We start from the raw sequence: 22,217 nt of genomic DNA on the forward strand, positions 1-22,217 counted from the left end.
GTGCCTACCGTCTGAAAAAGAAAGCATCCATACGTTACATGGCTTTACGTATGTGGGCTGTGTACAGACTAAGGCAAGGAAATTCAATTGGAACAGTTGTATTATATGCAGCTAGGAATCCATTTTTGAACTAAGAATTCCCTGTACAAAATACCACTCACTTTTATATACTTATCTACTGAATATTATGAAAGAGAGAGAACATACTAATGCATGACTCAATTAATTCAGTGAAATAACATTTCTGGAACAGAACAATACTGAATTTTATGCAACTGTTAAGAATTTAGACAGAAATTGGCTTCTCTTTTTCATCTGCCATCTACTCTTTCTAATGGGACTGCAAGAACTGCCTCAGGAGGAGAAAAGGAATGACATTTGCAAATACAAGTGTGGGCCGCATCCAAGGAATTCAGGCTGTTTAGGTAGATAATATCCACCACTGTTAATCTAAACAGTAGCAACGTCACAGCTTTATGCTTTACAGAAACTGAAAAATATAAACCTTCTCTTCCCGAGCTAAAGCTACTCTTTATTGAGAGAAGCATTTAGAATAATATTATTGAGGAAAAGCATTTAGAATAATATTAAAAAAGTGTACTGTTCCATTTTGAAAATGGCACACTATTAATGACTGAATCACCTAGATCCAAACTGAACACTGACAAGTGGCTAGCCCTGACGCGGTGTGCAGTCTGGTCTGTGCTCGTCTACCTAGGGGATACAGGGCACCACAGCTGATGCCTAAAGCAGTTGCCTACACACCTGTTCCCCCATAGGCACCACCTAGAGTCTGTGCTGTTAGCCTTGACTCAATGCATTTTTTTGGTTGAGGGAATTTGAAGTGGAAACACCCAGTATGTTTTGGAACATAGGAAGAGCCCCAAAGAAACATGTTGGAAATGTGCAAACACTACACACGTAATGGCCAGAACTCCCAGTTTTGTGCTAATTAAAGTCAGATGGAATTAATGTCTGTATAACATACCGCAGTTAGCATGTCTCTGCTATGGAAAATATGGGATTGACCCATAATTTGTTTTGTGTGGAGATACATGTTTCTTTTTCCTGAGCAAATCACACCAGCCACAGGTAAATCAAACATGTATTGCTACATATCTAAAGGCTGCATGTAACTTAAAGAATCAGAGGAAATGTATTCAGTCAATTCTGCACTTACCCTTCTGGAATTTTTTAAGGGCCTCAGACCACAGAACCTCTCCTTAGATGAAGGCACTGAATTCTCTGACCCCACATACACACATGTAAGTCATTTGTTTGATGTTGGGCGGTTTCAGTGACATATGTGAGTCAGCACTGGACTAAGCAAATTATACAAAATTCTTAAACTGCTAAGAATAAGAGAGAAGTTCTAAAAGGTAGGTGGAGTATCTGTGGTGACATATTGGTATAGTACTTGTGATGACATATTGGTGTAGTACCCGTGGTGACATATCGGTGTAGTGCTTGTGTTGACATATTGTAGTACTTGTGGTGACATATTGGTGTAGTACTTGTGGTGACATATTGGTGTAATACTTGTTTCACTGTGATTATGTACCAGGACAATAATCAGTGCTATTTATCTTCATGGATGATCAAAATATATAGATTTATAACAGCCAAGGTAAGAAAACTGCACCTGTTTCACTGATATACTGTCTTTCTCTCTCTCTCTCTCGCTCTCTGTCACTCACACACACACACACACACGCACACACACGCACACACACGCACATACACACACACGCACACACACGCACACACGCACACACACACACACACACACACACACACACACACACACACACACACACACACACACACACACACACACATGAATGTGCATTGATAAGCCTCACCCACACACATCTATTGATAAGTCTACACACACACACACACACACACACACACACACACACACACACACACACACACATATGCAAGCAGATGTGTATGTCTGGGTGAATATTATTTAGTAAAACATTTGTATAATTCATTAATATAGAAAGAATTCAACAGTTAATTTTTGTGTTGCAGGGTCTCTGTCACTGACTCGTTCCAACTCCTATCAGGTGGGTACCAATGTTATGCATCAGTTGGTCTATCAATATGAACAAATTTTAAGAACCTGTAACATATGTCCTGAGGTACAATATATAACTTTCATTTAATTTACTTGTTTGATTTAAAGTTATTATTTATTTGTTTGCTTACTTACTTATTTATTTAATTTGTTTACTGGACTACATTGATCCATGATGACCTCTGTCATGCTCAGCTCAGGATCTGTTTCAGAATTTATCACAAAGGTATACTAGTGTGCCACTGGCAGGCAATAACTATGACAACAGATAACAGCCAGAGCAGTGAGGAATTAGAAAAGTCTATATCCATGTATACACATATTTAATGTATAGTTATGTGATATACATGTATGTGATGTGCAGGTGTGTGACATACAGGTATGTGATGTGGAGATCATAGCATCATAAGATCATAGAATCATAGGAAGTTACTAGGCTAATGGCCCTAGGGCACTTGCAAGCCTAGCCAAGTGCTCCAAGGTGGAATCCTCAGGTTGAATTTATGGTTATCATTCAGATTGCATTTGAAGAGGGTCGATGAGGTGCTCTGTTTGATATGAAGTGGGAGTCTATTCCAAAGGTGTGGTAACCTCTGGGAGACAAATCTGTCCCTCCAGCAGGTTCTATTAATATCACATACAAAGTTAAAGTATTTAGAGTGAGTAACCCGTGTACCATTTGACTTGCAGATTTGCAGCATTTCCAATAAAGCAGGGTCAGAGATTGCCTTATATGCAAGGCAGAGATTGTCTTTGAGTAGTCTGTATGAAACAGAATAAAATGACAATGATGTCAGATGATCCACATAGGACAGATGCTGAAGACTTTGAATTTTCCTTTTTGAGGAACCTTTGTGGTCTCTCCAATTACTACAGGGGCTTGGACAGGTACATACCAAAGTTATTGGCTTGATGAGGGAAGAGTACAGGGAGGTTACAACTTTTTTTTCTGGAAGCAATGCCCTTACTTATGAGATGAGCAATATAGGATGCCCTTCTTACCACTGTGGAGACATGGTGATCGAAGGTAAGACTGCTCTCAACCTGTGTGCATAGGTCTCTCACCACTGAGTGCTTAATCAGGGTGTTACTATTGATGTGTTATTTAGCAGGAACATTACTCTTACTGAAAGGGATGATAATACATTTTTTGCATTGAGTTTAAGGTCATGACTTTGGCACCAATTATTTATATGTGTAAGACCCTCTTCTAGGATGTTGACATCATTTGGAGAGTCTATGACTGTTCCTAATTTGCAGTCATCAGCAAACTTTGTCAGCCACAGCCCTTTAGTTTTTGCTTGTACTTTGGAGAAATACAGTCCAAGCAGTAGCGGTCACAGGACTGATCCCTGTGGAGCACCACTGGTTACAGGTCTGCTGTTGGAGGTGGAGTCCCCTATTTTGACTATATAGGTTCTATAAGTGAGTCAGTTAGCGACCCATCTAATGATATAAGGGTTGATACCTAGCGAGGTGAGTTTGTCAATGATGCCTGAGATGGGAGATAGTGTCAAAACCCTTGGCTAGGTCTAGGTAGGCTGTATGCACAGATTTCCCCTCATTCAGGGCCTTGGTAACTGTGTCAAAGAAGTCCATCAGGTATAACAGGCACAATATCCCTTTGACAAATCCAAACTGACTAGGGTCAAGTGTTTGGAGAGTACCTATATCTTTGTTGATAATGTCCATGATGATAGGTTCATAAGTTCATAGGTGGGTACTAGGCTATCTGCCCGAAGGCATTTATAAGCCTAGCCAGAATGTGTTGGCTTTCACCATCCCTTAGATTAGTTCCCTGTGCCTATGTCCAGCAGAGCCACTGAAGTGATCCCCGAGGTAAACTTTCTGTTTCCCATCCACTCGTTAAGGTTTTTTTTGAAGAGTGTTAGTGAGGAGCTCTGCCTAATGTAGATTGGGATCTTGTTCCAAAGCATGGGAAGTCTCTGGGACAGGAATCTATCCCTCCAGCATGTCCTATTTATTGTTGTGGTAAGGTTTAGATCCCTAGAGCGTGTGGCTCGAGGGGATAATGTTTTCTTTAGGTGGAGCATGTCCATCAATTCTAGGTTGGACATGGCCTTGTATGTCAGGCAGAGATCACCTCTGAGTAGGCGGTATGCAACCGAGTACAACTGGAGTTTCTTCAGCTGAGCTGCATAGGGCATCTGTTTGAGGCCATTGATCCTCTTGGTGAGGTACTTCTGTGGTTTTTCCAGCTGTTGCAGGTGTCTTGTAAGGTACATCCCAAATGGGGCATTGTACTCTATGATGGGTCTGATGAGTGATGAGTAGAGGGGCACAATGATCTCTTTTGATCTGTTGTGATTAGGTGGGCCACGTAGAAGGATTTTCTAACCACTTTGGCAATGTGATTATCAAAGGTGAGATTACTATCTACTTGGGTCCCCAGATCCCTTATTATGTCTTCCGTATTTAGGGGACTGCCACCTATGTGGTAGTTTGTGGGTACTTTGTTTTTTTCCAAAGGGGATGACTATGCACTTTTTGGCATTTAGCTTGAGGCCATGATTTTGACACCAGGTATCTGTCTCAGTGAGACCCTTTTGGAGGATGTCGGTGTCAGCCGGAGAGTCATTTATAGCCCCTAGTTTACAGTCGTCTGCGAACTTGGTTAGCCATAGTCCTCCTGTGCTTGCCTGTACCTCTGAGAAGTATATGCTGAACAGGAGGGGTCACAGGACCGAGCCTTGAGGAACACCACTTGTAACTGGTTTAAAGACGGACCTAGCTCCCGCAACTGTCACCATGTGGGTTCTGTCCATGTGCCAGTTGGCAACCCATCTTGTGACATAGGGGTTTATGTTCAGGCTGGTGAGCTTGTCTATAATACCAGAATGGGGAATGGTGTCGGAGGCCTTAGCAAGGTCTAGGTAGGCTGTGTGTACCACCTTTCCCTCATCTATAGCCTTGGTAACTGTCTCAAAGAAGTCCACCAGGTTTAGGAGGCATGAACTGGGTAGGGTCTAGTGTTTGGAGGTTCCCAATGTCTTTGTTAATGAGTTCCATGATGATGTGCTCCATAGCCTTGCAGACCAAGCTAGTCAGGCTTATAGGGTGATAGTTCCCAGGGTCTGTTGTGGCTCCATCTTTGTGGAGCGGAATAACCATTGCTGTGCGCCACTCTATGGGTATGTAGCCTGTGGAGAGGCTGAGTTTGAACAGTGTGTTTAGGTGAGGGCTTAGTTTGTCTTTGAGCTCATGTAAGACACAGCCTGGGACACCGTCCGGTCCCATTGATGCTGTGTTTTTGGCTTTGGAGGGCTGCTTTAACCTGAGTGTCTGATTTCAGGGACTCTACATTCTTCTGGTATGGTTAAAACAGACTTGGACTTCCCTAGGTACAGATACGACTATGGTCGGATTTTCCCTAGTATAGACCAACTTATCAACAAATTGAAAATTAACAAAATTAAGAAACTTGACTGGGACAGAGCAGCTTATAATGACAACACTTCATACCCGAAATTACAACAACCTAGTGCAGTACAATCAACACCAACTCATGTCCAATTGACTGACACCAACACTGTTGATCAACCATTTCATCCTACTGCTCACATTCCATCTACTACTGGTACCCCGTCGACTTCCACTCAGGACCCTATTGAAAATCTTAGGCACAGCGAAAGACTAAGACAAAACCATGATACTAACAACCACCAAGGTAATACTAACAACCGTCAAGGTAACAGTCATGGTTCAGTCGACTCCAGTTCTAGCTCAAATTTTCAGAGGGTTATAAACAACAAGAACTTACCAGCCCCTCGGAACACTCGGAATCAGAGGAACAAGAACAAGAACTGGAACAATCGCCGGAAGAGGTAACAATGGACAATTCCAGTCCTAATTTGAAACTTTCAACTAACTCTCGAGGCGATTTTTATATATACGACTTTTCCACTTTGGACATTGACCCTGTATCGATCGATTTATTAGCACACGGAGTTACTTTCGTTCCTAGTAGAAATTTCAATCTGGCAAAAACACTGATTGATTTAAAATGCTTTGTAAGAAAATTAAATTTGAAATTATTTTTTGCCAATGAACCTTGCCTACCTAGTGACAATTTAAAACCTCCTAGCACATTCAATCCACCATTACACACAGTTTTGCACTTGTTTGAGAACATTTGCGAACTTGATCTCAGACATTTAGCTCAAACAAGTCCATCTAATAGAGTTCAACAAGTTTCTAATATTAACACTGAACAAGTCAATGCTCTACATCTATTGAGCAAGTCTTCAGTACGGGTCATGAAGCCAGATAAGGGTGGGGGACTGGTCTTTTTCGATACTTTCGATTATATTGCTAGAATGGGTTTAGTTCTTAATAGTCCAGCATATACGAGATCTTCCCTGAATGAAATGAACATGTCTCAAACAAGGACTAGATCCTATTTTAGAGACTTATTCGTGGAAAATAAGATCGACCTTCAAACTTTTAATTATATTAACATTTCCTTTCCAAAAACACCAGTGATGTTTGGCATACCCAAGATCCATAAAAATAGGGAGAATCCCCCTATGAGACCACTCATCGACAGACGCAATTCTCTCACATACCCTTGTGCAAAACTTGTAGACAGCTTTTTGCAAAAATATCCCAAACTTGTCCCACAAGTATGTAAGGACTCGTGGTCTTTCTTAGAAAAGATAAGTAGTCTGCAGTTCGACAACTCTGTCAACTTTTTGACAATTGATGTTGTCGATCTCTATACATCTATTCCACACATTGAAGCAACTGAATGGTTAGCATTAATGTTACTAGACTTGAAAGCTTCTAAGACTGTGATCGACCTAGTTACTGAACTTGTTGACATTATTTTGTCACATACCCTTGTGCAAAACTTGTAGACAGCTTTTTGCAAAAATATCTCAAACTTGTCCCACAAGTATGTAAGGACTCGTGGTCTTTCTTAGAAAAGATAAGTAGTCTGCAGTTCGACAACTCTGTCAACTTTTTGACAATTGATGTTGTCGATCTCTATACATCTATTCCACACATTGAAGCAACTGAATGGTTAGCATTAATGTTACTAGACTTGAAAGCTTCTAAGACTGAGATCGACCTAGTTACTGAACTTGTTGACATTATTTTGTCTTCTAACTTTTTCATATTCAACGGAGAATATTTCTTACAGAAGCAAGGGGTAGCCATGGGCTCCCCTTGCAGGGCCAGTTTGATCAATTTATTTATGGCTTATTGGGAAAAAACTTTCGTCTTTAATAACGTAGATATTATGCCTCGTCTGGTTTACTACACCAGATTTCTTGACAACATTTTTATCCTTTTCAAAGGTGACAGTGAAGCGGCATCACAGTTATTGTATTATTTCAACTCGACTACTTCATTCTTTCAGTTCACACATAAATTTGAGGCTCATTCAATTGACTACTTGGATGTAAAATTAAGGAAAGATTCCCTGAATAACAGCTTTCACTCTGCTATACACAGAAAACTTTCTTATTGTAATTATTTTTTACACTATTCTAGTGCTCATCCTTATAAACAAAAGCGTTCCATAGTCAAAGGCCAGCTAATTAGAGCTGTAAGAATGTGTTCCCTCGAACAAGTGTTCATAATGGAATGTCAATTCCTTAGAGACATGTTCATTAATAGGGGCTACCCCTCACGTATGGTGGATGATCTTATTTTTGATGTCCAACTGAAACGTGACAGAGGTATTTATAGACCCTATTAATTCATAACAAAGTGGACTCCCTACCATCTGTCGAAATAGATTCTAATCAAGGGATGAATGGTGTACACAACCTCACCTTGGAGTTAGTAGAATCTAAATCTAGTGATAATTTCAACTCTACTATACAGCAAGATCAGCACTTCTTGTCTCCAATAGTGAATTATAGAACCAGTTTTGTGACCACCTTTAATAGAGACAGCGAAGGAATTAAACATAGCTTATTTAAAAACTGGCACTTCATAAAGGGCAACCAATATTTAGTAGACAAGTTAGGTCACTCTCCATCTATTGTGTACAGAAGAGGTGCTAACCTTAAAAACCTCTTGGAAACGAAAAATGCCACTATTGGCAGTAGGGTAAAAGGAACGTTCATATGTGGTTCTTGTAACATGTGTAGATATGTCAAGTCAGGTAGTTCATTTATGATTAACAACACAAATTTTTTCAATAAATATAAACTTAATTGTAACTCTAAAAGTATTATATACTTGGCTACTTGTGACTGTTGCTCTGCGTTCTACTTGGGTAAAACTGACCGTAAATTCAAAGACAGAATTTACGAGCACACTTATGCAATTAGAAGGAGCAAGAAAGTTAATGCTTTAGCTAAGCACATAGACGCTAACTCTGGTCATAGTTTCCATTTCCAAGCTATAGATCAACTTCTGTCTGACATTAGAGGTGGTCCTTCTTCTTTGCTATTAGAAGTTCTTGAGTTGGAATGGCAACTTTCTTTAGATGCATTTACTCTACCAGGACTTAATGAGAATTGTAATATAGCCTGTATTTTGAAACTTAAGAGTTTCCTTAGATAGACTTTACAGTTCTGTATCTGGGTACGACAACAGTTGATTGATTATATTTGTAACAAATTTATATTCTTGTTTTTAAAATTTTATATTTTAGTTGTTAATAGTATTGTTTAACAACTTTATTAACTTTTTACAAAAAGGTTTTTTCCACTGTTTAAATATTTTAGGTTATCAGACAAACTTTTATATAGGGTGTTTCGATTTGTGATGCATTTTTTATTAAATAAAAAATTGTTCATACTGTTCATAACAACTTCTGGAAGTATTACACTTCTTAATTAAAATGAACAGTGTATCCACTTGCCAATATTAACTAATTAACTTGGCAACGGAGTAACTATTGACGTAATTGCGTATAGGCTTAAATTTGGTGCCACTTGTTATTTTCTTATTCTCCTCTGAAGAAGTTACTGTATTGTTTGTAACGAAAATGTGTTTGTTTTTAAATAAACTACATACGTTCAGGAATTCTTTCTGTGGCTGCTTTGTGGTGGACATTGCTACCTTTTCGTTTTTGTACATGGTTATGGGTCCTTTTGGGGGTTAGATGGGGGTGAAGTTTGCGCTGAACCTGTCTGCCATGATGTTGGAGATATCAGTCGGTTCAGTGTATTTTGTGCCATTCTGCACTAACTCCGAGCAGATCTGAGCATTGTCACTTAGATTCTTGATATAGCTAAAGAATGCCTTGTGGTTATCTTTGGAGTCCTTGGCAATTTTTCATTCAAAGCTCGCCTTGGATGATTTTATGAGGGATCGTAGTTTCTTGCTGATACTGATCAAGGATGTCTTCTCTTCTTGGGATTTTACTCTTTTTTGTACTAGTTTCCTCCTTCTATTGTACAGCTTGTTAATGGCAGGAGTTCACCAGATTGGTTTCCTTTTCTTGGAGGAGTGAGTCTTGGTTTTGCTTGGGATGGCACAATCCATGCATTGTTGTAGCTGCCCGTAGAATGCATTAGTAAAGGATTTTGCAGCTTGGACAGTGTTATCCTTCAGCATGGGGGCTTTGAAACTTTCCACCTCGGTCTTAAGTAACGTGATGTTTAGTTCTGAAAAGTTTTTCATGGTGGCTTTCTTGTCCGGGGGAGAGGGCAGAATATGGATATCCAAAGTGATTTGTTTATAGTCAGATCTAACCAATGAGAGGTTGACCTCTGGTGTGGAACACCGGTTGCTCATGTTGGTGATGACCAGGTCCAACATGTTGTCACCTCTGGTGGTAGTGTTGACCAGTTGAACCAGTTTTATTGGCCATTTTGGGTCAATTCCAAACTCCTTGATCTCTCTCTCTTAAAACCCTGCTGCCTCATGGTTTTGGCATCTTTCCAGGCTTGATAGTTCTTGCTGAAGCACCTACCAAGGGGAGGAAACACTGAGAGAAGAAAGGAGCCACGTTTGAGATTTTAAGCATTTTCTTCTGATTTTTTGTTTAAAATGTCTGCTTTGCCATCTACTTTTCAGCATTTTCTGGCTTGCTAAAGTTGATATTTGTATTAGAAACAGTATTTAGAACACATCTAGAGCCTGTTTACTGCATTTCCTGTGTTGCACTTAATTTAAAATTGTTTTTTTTCTTAAAATTGCATTTTACCTGACTCTGACCTAGCACTCAAGTGTGGGGTCATTTATTGCACTGTTCTGACTATTCTGCTACTTGTGTATCTCTGCTACCTTTAAACTAAAACAAAAAACAAAAAAATCTTGCTTTTTTCCCACTTTCTGAAATTTAAAAAGTTCAGTTACAGATCTGCTGTTCTGAACTGTTTGTAAGTTTCTTGGAGGCCAGTGCTTGCTTGGGCTAAAGGGAAGTCTCTGTGTTCATCAGTGGCAGTGATTAACACTGAACAGCCTGCCTGCCCCTGTAGGAGTGGTTACTGCCTAGAAACTGTAGTTTTATTGGCCATTTTTGGTCAATTCCAAACTCCTTGATCTCTCTCTCTTAAAACCCTGCTGCCTCGTCGTTTTGGTGTCTTTCCAGGCTTGATAGTTGTTGCTGAAGCACCTACCAAGGGGAGAAAACGCTGAGAGAAGAAAGGAGCCACTTTTGAGATTTTAAGTATTTTCTTCTGATTTTTTGTTTAAAATTTCTGCTTTGCCGCCTACTTTTCGGCATTTTCCGGCTTGCTAAAGTTGATATCTGTATTAGAAACAGTATTTAGAACACATCTAGAGCCTGTTTACTGCATTTCCTGTGTTGCACTTAATTTAAAATCTTTTTTTCTTAAAATTGCATTGTACCTGACTCTGGCCTGCACTCAAGTGTGGGGTCATTTATTGCACTGTTCTGACTATTTTGCTACTTGTGTATCTCTGCTACCTTTAAACTAAAACAAAAAAAAAATCTTGCTTTTTTCCCACTTTCTGAAATTTAAAAAGTTCAGTTACAGATTTGCTGTTCTGAACTGTTTGTAAGTTTCTTGGTGGCCAGTGCTTGCTTGGGCTAAAGGGAAGTCTCTGTGTTCATCAGTGGCAGTGATAAACATTGAGCAGCCTGCTTGCCCCTGTCGGAGTGGTTACTGCCTAGAAATGTTTTTGGGCTAATTCCCAGCTCTTTCAAGTTCCCTGCCTTAAAACCCGCTTTTGCTCGATTTTGAGCCGAGTGCAGCATTGGGCAGCGCCGCTTAAACGGGTTTAAATTATTCCCGGCTCCACAAAGTCTGCTCTTCACTTTTTCCCTTAGAACTGTTCTAAATCTCAAAGTAAGCACTCTATTTTCATTCTAAAGCCCTGCACTAGATCTTATAAGTAATCTTATAAGTAAACACTAATTAAAGCAGTACACCCTCTTATACTCCTTATAAGTACTTGGCTCCCTATTGGTCATTTCTGATCAGTCAAAAAACTGTTCCTTATACTGTTCTGGCATGTCCAATAGTCAGTTTCTGGTTTACTCTCCAGTCCCACTGGTGAATCTGGGTATTTTGAGGCAATGTTACAACTGCCTTATGTACACAGACCACCCTCTCCTCCTCCCATCAAACTCAAATATATGTGAGAGATGCAACTATATAGACAAACTGGAGGCTGAGCTCTCTCAACCCAGCACTGGCACAGTCAGTCAGGAGGAGAAGGTAACCACACACACACCACTATTCCAGTCTCACATAGACCTATCACATCAGCAAACCAAACACATAAACACACTAAAACATACTCGGAGGCTCTAAATAAAAATCTGCCAAAGCAGCAGAGATCTCCAAAGCAGACATCCAAGCAACCGCTACCCCGCAACAATACCCACGTATCACATATTTCACAAAGTCAGTGTGCCACACAACCACAGCCCTTAAGGCAAAACAACACACCTAACACACTTGTAATAGGGGACTCTATTGTCAGACATACTGACGTCCCTCTCACCAGACTGAACAAGGATAAGGTCACTGTAAGCTGCCTGTCGGGTGCCAGGATCCGCCACATAACACAAGCACTCAGGTCACTCCAAAGCAAGTACAAGTATGACTCTGTCATTGTCCATGCTGGTGTGAATGACCTGAGACGTACCTCCCTGGACTACATGAAAAAGAGACATAGAGGAACTCTGATCATGTAGCCCAGACTGGTATGACCTTGACCTTGAGTAGCATCTTGCCCTCACCAAGAATGATGCCACAGTATAAAGACAAAATGATCATTTTTAATGACTGACTAAAGTATTGGTGTCATTCTAAGGGGATTCAGTGTCTGTCAGCCTGGAATGACATGCTTGACAAGCCACGTTGCTTCGCTAGGGACAGCTTGCACCTGTCACCCCTGGGCTTTCGAATACTGTCTAAGGCTCTTGCCACCCCCATAGTGCCTTTTTTAGGCAAGGTTCAAAAGACAAACCCACCTCCATAGACAACACAAGAAAAAAAAAACTAAGGGTAATGCTGCTCAATGCCAGAAGTCTAAACCTCAAGATGCACGCACTTGAGGCTCTCCTCAGTATGGAGAATATCAATATCTGTGCAGTGACAGAGACCTGGTTCAAGGCCCCAGAGAGCACCCCAGAACTACCAGGTTATACCTCATACCATGCTTTACGGCCCCAAAACTCAGACCGAACCACAAAAGGAGGGGGAGTATCCATATTCATCAAAGATACCCATACTTCCAGGTTAGTGGCACTACATGAAGCATCGGAGACCATCCATGTACAGTTAACAGTGGGCAAAACTGCCTTTCAGTTTGTAGCCTGCTACAGACCACCCTCCCAAACTCAGGAACCCCACTCGGCCTTCCTGAGAACACTGGAGAATATGAAGGTCTCTCCAAACACAATAATATTGGGTGACTTCAACTACCCAAACATCGACTGGGAAAATTACTCAAGCTCCAACACCCTTGCCCAATGGTTCCTAGAATTTATAAACTCAAATGCTATGGAACAACTGGTCACCACTCCCACAAGAGGGGATAACATATTGGACCTGGTCATCACCAACATGGGGACTCTATGTTCCACACCAGAGGTATGTCCCTCATTGGTAAGATCAGACCATAAATTAATCTCACTGGACATCCATATCCCATCTCCACCCCCACCCAAGGAAATCACGGTGAAAATTTTCTCAAAAGCAAATTTCACACTTCTCAAAACCAAGATGGAATCCTTCAAAGCCACCGGGCCAGTGGAAAACACTGCCCAAACAGCAGAATCCTTTACAAATGCATTTTATGGACACCTACAGGAATGCATGGATCGTGCTATCCCAAATAAAACCAAGACTCACTCCTCCAAAGGCAGGAGACCAGTCTGGTGGACCCCGGCCATAAATAAGTTATACAACAGAAGGAGGAAGCTACTACATGATAGAGCAAAATCCCAAAAAGGGAAGGCATCTCTGATCAGTACTAGCAAGAAACTACGATCCCTCATAAAATTATCTAAGGCCAGCTTCGAAAGAAAAATTGCACAAGACACTAAAGATAATCACAAGGCCTTCTTTAGTTATGTCAGGAATCTGGGGGGCAACTCCCAGATATGCTCTGAGTTAGTACCAAATGACAAAAAATACACTGATCCCACAGACATTGCCAACATCCTGACAAACAGGTTCAGTGCAAACTCCCCCCCCTTCCCCCCCCAAAAGACCAAATGTCTATCCCAACAGAATGTAGCCTCCCTGACATCACAAATGCACAGGTGAGAGCTGCCCTCTCCAAAGCAAAAAATACAGCATCAATGGGACTAGATGGTGTCCCAGGCTGCATCTTACACGAGCTCCAAGAAGAACTAAACCATCACATAAAGTCACTGTTCAGTTTCAGCCTTGCTACAGGATATGTACCCAAGGAATGGCATACAGCAACAGTGGTCCCGCTCCACAAAGGTGGTGCCACAATGGACCCAGGAAACTATCAGCCTATAAGCCTGACTAGTCTGGTCTGCAAAGCTATGGAGTGTATCATCATGGAACTCATAAACAAGGACATTGGTAACCTCCAGACACTGGATCCCACCCAATTCAGCTTTGTTAAGGGCAGATCTTGCCTCTTGAACCTGGTCGACTTCCTTGAAACAGTTACCAAGGCCATAGATGAAGGGAAGGTAGTTCACACAGCCTACCTGGACCTCGCAAAAGCCTTGACACAATACCCGACTCAGGCATCATAAATAAGCTCACCAGCTTAAATATCAACCCCTATGTCACAAGATGGGTTGCAAACTGGCTCAGGGATAGAACCCACATGGTCAGTGTTGCAGGTCCCATGTCAGACTCCAAACCAGTTACAAGTGGCATCCCACAAGGCTCAGTCCTGGGACTTCTCTTGTTCGGTATATACTTCTCTGAGGTACAGGCTAATACAGGAGGACTATGGCTGACAAGTTTGCAGATGACTGCAAGCTGGGCGCCATAATCAACTCTCCAGCTGACACAAGCATCCTCCAAAAGGGTCTCACAGAGATGGATAACTGCTGCCAGAGCCATAGCCTTAAGCTAAATGCCAAAAAGTGCATAGTCATCCCCTTCGGGAAAAACAAAGTGCCCACAAATTACCACATAGGTGGTAATCCATTAAGTACGGAAGAAGTAATTAGGGATTTGGGGACCCAACTAGATAGAAACCTCTCTTTTGACAATCACATTGCCAGAGTGGTTAGAAAGACCTTCTATATAGCCCACCTTATCACAAAAGGGTTCACATCTAGAACAAGAGAGGTCATTGTGCCCCTCTACTCATCACTCATCAGGCCCATAATTGAATACAATGCCCCATTTGGGATGTACCTTACCCGACACCTGCAGCAAAAGTACCTCACCAAGAGGATCAAGGGACTCAAACAGATGCCCTATGCAGTTCGGCTAAAGAAACTCCAGCTCTACTCAGTTGCTTACCGCCTACTCAGAGGTGATCTATGCCTGATGTATAAAGCCATGTCCAACCCAGAATTTATGGACATGCTCCACCTCAGGAAATCCAAATCCCTTAGAGCTACACGCTCCAGGGACTTAAACCTCAGCACAGAAATAAATAGGACATGCTGGAGGGACAGATTCATATCCCAGAGGCTGCCCTCACTCTGGAACAGAATCCCAGTCCATGTTAGGCAGAGCCCCTCACTGACCCTCTTCAAGAGAAATCTTGATGAGTAGATGGGAGATCATAAGTTCACCCTTGGGATCACTTCTGTGTCCCTGCTAGACAGGGGCACAGTAAACTAACCTTAAAAGGGCTATATTCTGTGACCTAATATACAGAGGCACAGTAAACCGATCTAAAAGGGTGGCGAAAGCCAAACACACTCTGGCTAGGCTTGTAAATGCCCCAGGGCAGATAGCCTAGTACAAACCTATGAACCTATGAACCTATAAATTCTAGAAAAAGTTGGGCAAGGGAGTTAGTACTTGAGTAGTTCTCCCAGTTAATGTTTGGGTAATTGAAATCACCCAATATTAGGGTGTTTGGTAGGACCTTTATGTTTCCCAGTGTTTCCAGAAAAGTGGAATGGGAGTCCTGGGACATGCTGGGTGATCTACAGCAAGCTACAATTTGAATTACAGTTTTGCCCATTGTTAGTTGCACGTGGATGATCTCTGATGCATCGTGCTGTGCCACTAACCTGGAGGTGTGGGTATCCTTGATGAATATGGATACACCCCCGCCTTTTGTATTTTGGTTTGGGTTCTGTGGCCGAAATGTATGGTAAGAGTTGTAACCTAGTGCTGGTATGCTCTCTGGAGCCTTAAACCAGGTTTCTGTTACTGCACATATATCGATTTTATCCGTACTGAGGAGTGCATGCATTTTGAGGTTTAGACTTCTGGCATTGAGTAGCAATACCCTCAGTTTTTTGTTACTTGTGCTATTTATGGTGGTGGGTTTGTCTTTTGAGCCTTGCCTAAAAAAGGCACTATGGGGGTGGCAAGAGCCTTGGCCAGTATTCGAAAAGGGTGACAGGTGCAAGCCATCTCTAGCGAAGCAGCCTGGCTTGTGGGAGCATGTTATCCCAGGCAGACAGACACTGAATCCCTTTTGAACGACACCAGAAACTTAGCCAATTGTTGAAATCGAGAATTTTTTCTTTATACCTTGGTATCATTCTTGGTGAGGGCAGGATGCTGCTCACGGTCAGGGTCATACCAGCCTGGGCTACATGATCAGAGAGCTCTTCCATGTCTCTTTTCATGTAGTCCAGGGAGGTATGGCTCAGGTCATTCACAACAACATGGACAATGACATAGTCATATTTGTACTTGTTCTGGAGTGACCTGAGTGCTTGTGTTATGTGGTGGATCCTGGCACCCGACAGGCAGCTAACAGTAACCTTCTCCTTATTTGGCCTAATGAGTGGGATGTCAGTGTGCCTGACTATAGAGTCACCTATTACTAGTATGTTGGATATGTTATTTTGCCTTAAGGGCTGTGTTGCATGGCACACTGGTTTTGTGAAGTATGTGTTTCATGGTTTATGTTGGGGGGTAGAGGTTGCTTGGATGTTTGTTTTGGAGGTCTCTGTTTGTTTCACAGATTTTTATTTAGAGCCTCCGAGTATGTTTTCGTGTATTTATATGTGTTTTTTGCCGGTGCTGGTTTAATGGGTCTATGTAAGACTTGTGGTGTGATGCAAGTATTTCCCTTCTCCTCTTGACTGTCTGATCCAGTCTTGGGTTGAGAGAGCTTAGCCTCTAGTTTGGCTGTATAACTGCATCTCTCACATGTATTAGTGTTTGGTAGTAGTAGGGGGGTTGTCTGTGTACATGAGGCAGTTGTAACATTGCCTCAAAATGTCCAGATTCACCAGTTGGACTGGAGAGTACACCTGAAACTGCCCTTTGGACATGCCTGGATAGGTACAGTGAACTGTTTTACTGGATGGCTGGTAAGGTCGAATAGAAAGCCTTGTCCTGTACAGTACAGGAGGGTCTAGTGCTAGGGTTTATAAGTGCTTGCTATAAGTTTTGAGCAAGTGCCGGGCTGAGAAATGAAAGGCTTGTATTCATGATTCACTCCATGGCCTTGCAGATAAGGCTAGTCAGGCTAATAGGACTATATTTTCCAGGGTCAGTGGAAGTGAGTATTTGGAGCAACATAAATTGATGTACAAGTTTTGAATACAGCAATATTTTATGTGCAGTATTCCATATTGTCTGCTTTTCAGTGTAGACAGTTATAGCAATTTAACAGAGAACTACAATAAGCGGGGATGTGAATGTCAGAACATCAGTTGGAGTTTATAGCATAATCATAGTCTGTTTTCTTGGGATGGCTCATGTAAGGGGACACTAAGGAGACACAATAAGCAGGGATGTGAATGTGAGAATAGCAGTTGGAGTTTATAGCATAATTATAGCCTGTTTTCTTGGGACGGCTCATGTAAGGGGACAATAAGGAGAATCTACCACCCATCAATGGAAAGGAATACTATCCAAAATATTATTCATAAGGAAACTATTAATTCTCCATCAGGCATTGTTCCACAACCAGTAGTTCGGCCTAAGAACAATAATGTTGTGGGACATAGTCAAAATGCCCATTATGGGCAACAGTATACGACGGGTTTACCACAGTTCTCCCTTCCCCATAGCTATGGAGAAGGGGGTCAGGAGAAATTGATCTATAAGCTGAGGGCAGCAAAAAAGGAAGCTCTCAGAAGAAAGAGTCCCCAACCAAACTTTGAAAAAAATGTGGAATCAGACGAAGATTGCCTGATTTGGAACATTTCACATAGAGATTTGGATAGTGATGAAGTTAATGTACTTAACAAGGGACTTAGCTTTATTGCAACTGTACATAGTCAACTTACAGATGTGTTGACAGATGTCAAAGTTTTTATTAGAAATGTGATGCTTAGATATCAGTATGGGGATAGTAATGATAGTCACCACCAAATTTTCAAGAGACCAAGTGAGTATATACCACAGAACCATCCACTTGTGGAAGCATTTTTTAACTTAGTTGAAGATGACATATATAGGGCTTATAATGGCACTCGTGTTGAGTGAGTTACTAATAAAAAGAAATTTAGGAATAATTTGAAATGGAGTGAGAGAAGAGCATTACAAAGATTACAACAGGGTGACACCCTTGTCTTTAGACCAGCTGATAAGGGAGGACCATTAGCGATAATGGATAAGGAACAATATCATAATGCCGTGATCAATATGCTTAATGATATCAAATACTATGGTATTATATCTAAGAAAAGAGTGGATGAAATTAAATTTAAAATATATAACACTAGAGTTGAGTTAGTCAACAGTTTTACTATTAACACAGAATTGGACAAATTCCTGGAAGTGGATTATCCAACTATACCACATATACAGGGTGTTCCTAAAGTTCACAAAGATGGTGTAAATTCCCCCATGAGACCCATCGTGTCAGGTAGGGGATGGTGCACCAAACCTTTTTCCTTATATGTGGAGAAACATTTGAGACCAGTGATAAACAGGAATCAATATATTTTAAAAGATATATATTTTAAAAGATGCCAAACAATTTTTATTGGATCTATATACATTTTTCAATGAAGCTGAAATGAAGACTAATATGATTTTTGTAACCTTAGATATACAATCTTTACTTACCATCATACCAAATGATTTGGGAGTTATTACCATTAAAAATTATCTGACAAGACATAGTGAATACACTGATAAACAAATAGAGCTCATTTGTTTCTTCCTCAAAATCATCCTAGAGAATTATGTTTTTATTTATGGTCTCAACATATACATTCAGCATGATGGCGTGGCTATGGGCACATCTTGTGCCAATAGCTACACCAACATGTTTTTAGCCATGTGGGAGGAAGAACAATTATTCATAAATCCATGGCATCAGGAAAGGGTCTACTTCTATCGACGTTTCATGGACAATGTCTTCTTGATTTGGGAGGGCAGCCCTGAGGAATTGGTAAAATATATAGCATATATGAATAGCATGACTACACACTTAAAAGTTACATCTAATTTTTCTGAGACAAGAATTGAATATCTAGATGTTTTCGTGGAGAGAGTCATGGATACCCATGTCAATACAGGAGTTTTCAGGAAACAATGCTATAGAAACTCATTTCTCCACCATCATAGTATGCATCCAGCACATATATTTAAAAACATAATTAAAGGACAAAGTATGCGCAGTTCACATTTAAATGCAAGCGATTCAGGATATCAACATGAAATGAATACCTTTAAACAAAGGCTCTATAAACATGGCTATAAAGAAGACGAAATTAAAACGGTGCTAGAGGATATCAGTAAACTCTGGGAAGATAGAGCAGCACCCTACTTTTCTGCACAAGTCAATTTTAACCATCAGCGTACAGACATCACTTCACATATTACAAAAATACCTATGTTCTTCACTAGCGATGTTCAAGAGATTAGAGATTTAATTAGTAGTCATTGGCGTATTCTTACTATGGACAATGACATTTTAAATATAGTAGGTGAGAAACCCCACTTTCTATATAAAAACAAACCTAATCTTAAAAGATTACTTTGCAAAACCTTGGTGAAGTCCAGTTCAGGTCCCTTTACTGGTGCTCACCCTTGCGGTAAGTGTAATTTCTGCATGTATATTGAGGTAGGGGATAGTTTTATACACCCAGACAATGGCCAATTTTATAGGTTTCAGGTTTCAGCCGACTGTAGTACTAGCCATATAGTATATCTGGCAACATGTCAGCAATGCCACTCCTTTTATATTGGCAAAACTAATTGATCATTTCGCACTAGTATACGTGAACACCTTTATGCCATTAGGATTGGACATCTACAAATGCTTTGGCTAAACATGTTATAGCCGCGGGCCAGGATCATACATTCTCGTTTATGGTCATTGATTATATAATTCCTTCAGTGAGAGAAGGTAATATACGCAACCATACAGAGAAAAAAGAGATTAATTGGATAATGAGATTAAGGACAGACAAAGGCAAAGGGTTAAATGAACGAGCATCTATTAAACCCATGCTAAGAGCTAGACGTCTTACAGTCAGGTAATCTTATTTCACCTAAGTAGTGGAATTTTTTAACATATCTTTGCCTGAATTTGTCCTGATCATTTGTTTAATTTATTTTATGATTTTTTGTTGTCTGGCTCTAGATATAAGGAGGTTACATTTATTGCTGCCATGTATTCCTATTTTAGTGATGGTTATTTTTATTTTTATTTTCAATTAGGCTCACACATCATCATGGCCTTATTTAATTTTATTTAGGTTGTTTGTTCGATGTTATCCTGTTATGTTTGATTTTTGCGATGCATTTTTGTCTATCAGTTGAATAGCTAAGCATTTATTTAAGTTTTCATATAATACTTCATGTATACTCACTGATGTGATTATTTTATTATCGTATAATATGAGTGTCATAAAATCCATTTCAGCGCTTTATTATTATATATTTATTATAATCTTTCACATCTTAGTGATATGCTTCTTGATTGCTGCTGAATAATGGAATGAAGCAATCTGAAAGGTTTTAAGTTATCTATGCAGCCAGATTTTATTGTTTTAATTATAAGCAATAGGTACGAAGGGTATTGTATTTACTGATGCTAGTTACACTTGCCTTAGTGGCAGTTTTCTCATTTTTTGCTTAGTTCACATACACTTTTACAATTTTAGTAAGGCATCCTTTTTAAGTAACTTGCTCGATGCCGAGTTGATTGTTGTTATATGGTGTAAACATCCATGCGTACCACACCCTGAACAGCTTAGAATCTGTTAAAGTTAATTGAAAGTTTATTATGTCCATCCTAATTTACGATTAGAGTTTTATTTTTTATAATATAAATTATATACTTTTTTCAGTGTATTACTATTACATTTTTGATAAAATTTTGTGTATATTAGCGTTGAAATGTAATTCTGATCTGAATGCCTGTGAAAATTGGAGAAAGCAGCTTGACAGGACAAATGTTAGTTATGTAGCTAGATTTTCTTGTTGTATTGAATATAAGCATTAGGTAGATATAAAAATTTTTAGTAAACAATTTTTCAGTAATTATTATAAGTTGTCATTTGATTATAATGACATTATATATAATGTGCAGCGCAAAGATGCAAGTTTTATTATTGTTGTGGGTTTGGTGCATATACCTTTATATGCATTGCTCGTGGTTTGTCATACAATAGTATTTGAATGAATAGTGATTTGCGTTTGGTGCATATACCTTTATATGCATTGCTCGTGGTTTGTCATACAATAGTATTTGAATGAATAGTGATTTGGGTTTGGTGCATATACCTTTATATGCATTGCTCGTGGTTTGTCATACAATAGTATTTGAATGAATAGTGATTTGGGTTTGGTACATATACCTTTATATGTATTGCTCGTGGTTTGTCATACAATAGTATTTGAATGAATAGTGATTTGGGTTTGGTGCATATACCTTTATATGCATTGCTCGTGGTTTGTCATACAATAGTATTTGAATGAATAGTGATGATATTTTATTGTTACTATGCTGTTAGGTTCCAAATTTGTTTTATTGGGACATAGTGCTCTATTAGTATGTCTCAAATTGTGCAAACTAAATAGCTTAAATCCATTTTTTTAGGTACAAGGATGTACCTTTAAATGTTTAATTAAGCTAAATGAGTTGGACTAACACGTGACTGTTTTATATAAAAAGTTTTAATTGAATGTATTTTTGAAACTTAACGGTCTGATGAAGCTTATGTGAAAGCACTTACCGGTAGCATGCTCTATTAAACTATTATCTTTTATTTTCAACTGAGTTTCTATGCTTGGATTATTAGACTACTACAGTTTTTGGTGGAGTGACTACACTGGCTTTTGAATTGTTCCATGGTTACCTCTCAGCTAATATAACTAGACTTTGTAAATCCAAATAACAACATGCAAGGATATGCCATTCATTCATATTATTACACAGCACACTCCAGGTTCAACACTTAGCTTGTAAATCCAAATAACAACATGCAAGGATACGCCATTCATTCATATTATTACACAGCATACTCCAGGTTCAACACTTACCTTGTAAATCCAATAACAACATGCAAGGATACGCCATTCATTCATATTATTACACAGCATACTCCAGGTTCAACACTTACCTTGTAAATCCAATAACAACATGCAAGGATATGCCATTCATTCATATTATTACACAGCACACTCCA

The 22,217-nt window shown here is 39.9% G+C and overlaps 1 protein-coding gene across 3 annotated transcripts in view; it reads left to right on the forward strand.

Annotated features, from left to right (window-relative positions):
- The window catches only part of SELE (selectin E), a 364,444-nt gene that overhangs the window by 306,449 nt on the left and 35,778 nt on the right, over window positions 1-22,217 (forward strand). For all 3 annotated transcript variants that reach the window (XM_044085188.1, XM_044085187.1, XM_044085189.1), the window contains one exon: window positions 2,041-2,075. In XM_044085188.1, the coding sequence (XP_043941123.1) occupies window positions 2,041-2,075 (35 nt within the window). The remainder of the gene's footprint in view (window positions 1-2,040; window positions 2,076-22,217) is intronic.

This window comes from Protopterus annectens, chromosome 10.part0, assembly GCF_019279795.1.
Source record: "Protopterus annectens isolate FY-2018-M chromosome 10.part0, PAN1.0, whole genome shotgun sequence".
NCBI lineage: Eukaryota > Metazoa > Chordata > Ceratodontiformes > Protopteridae > Protopterus > Protopterus annectens.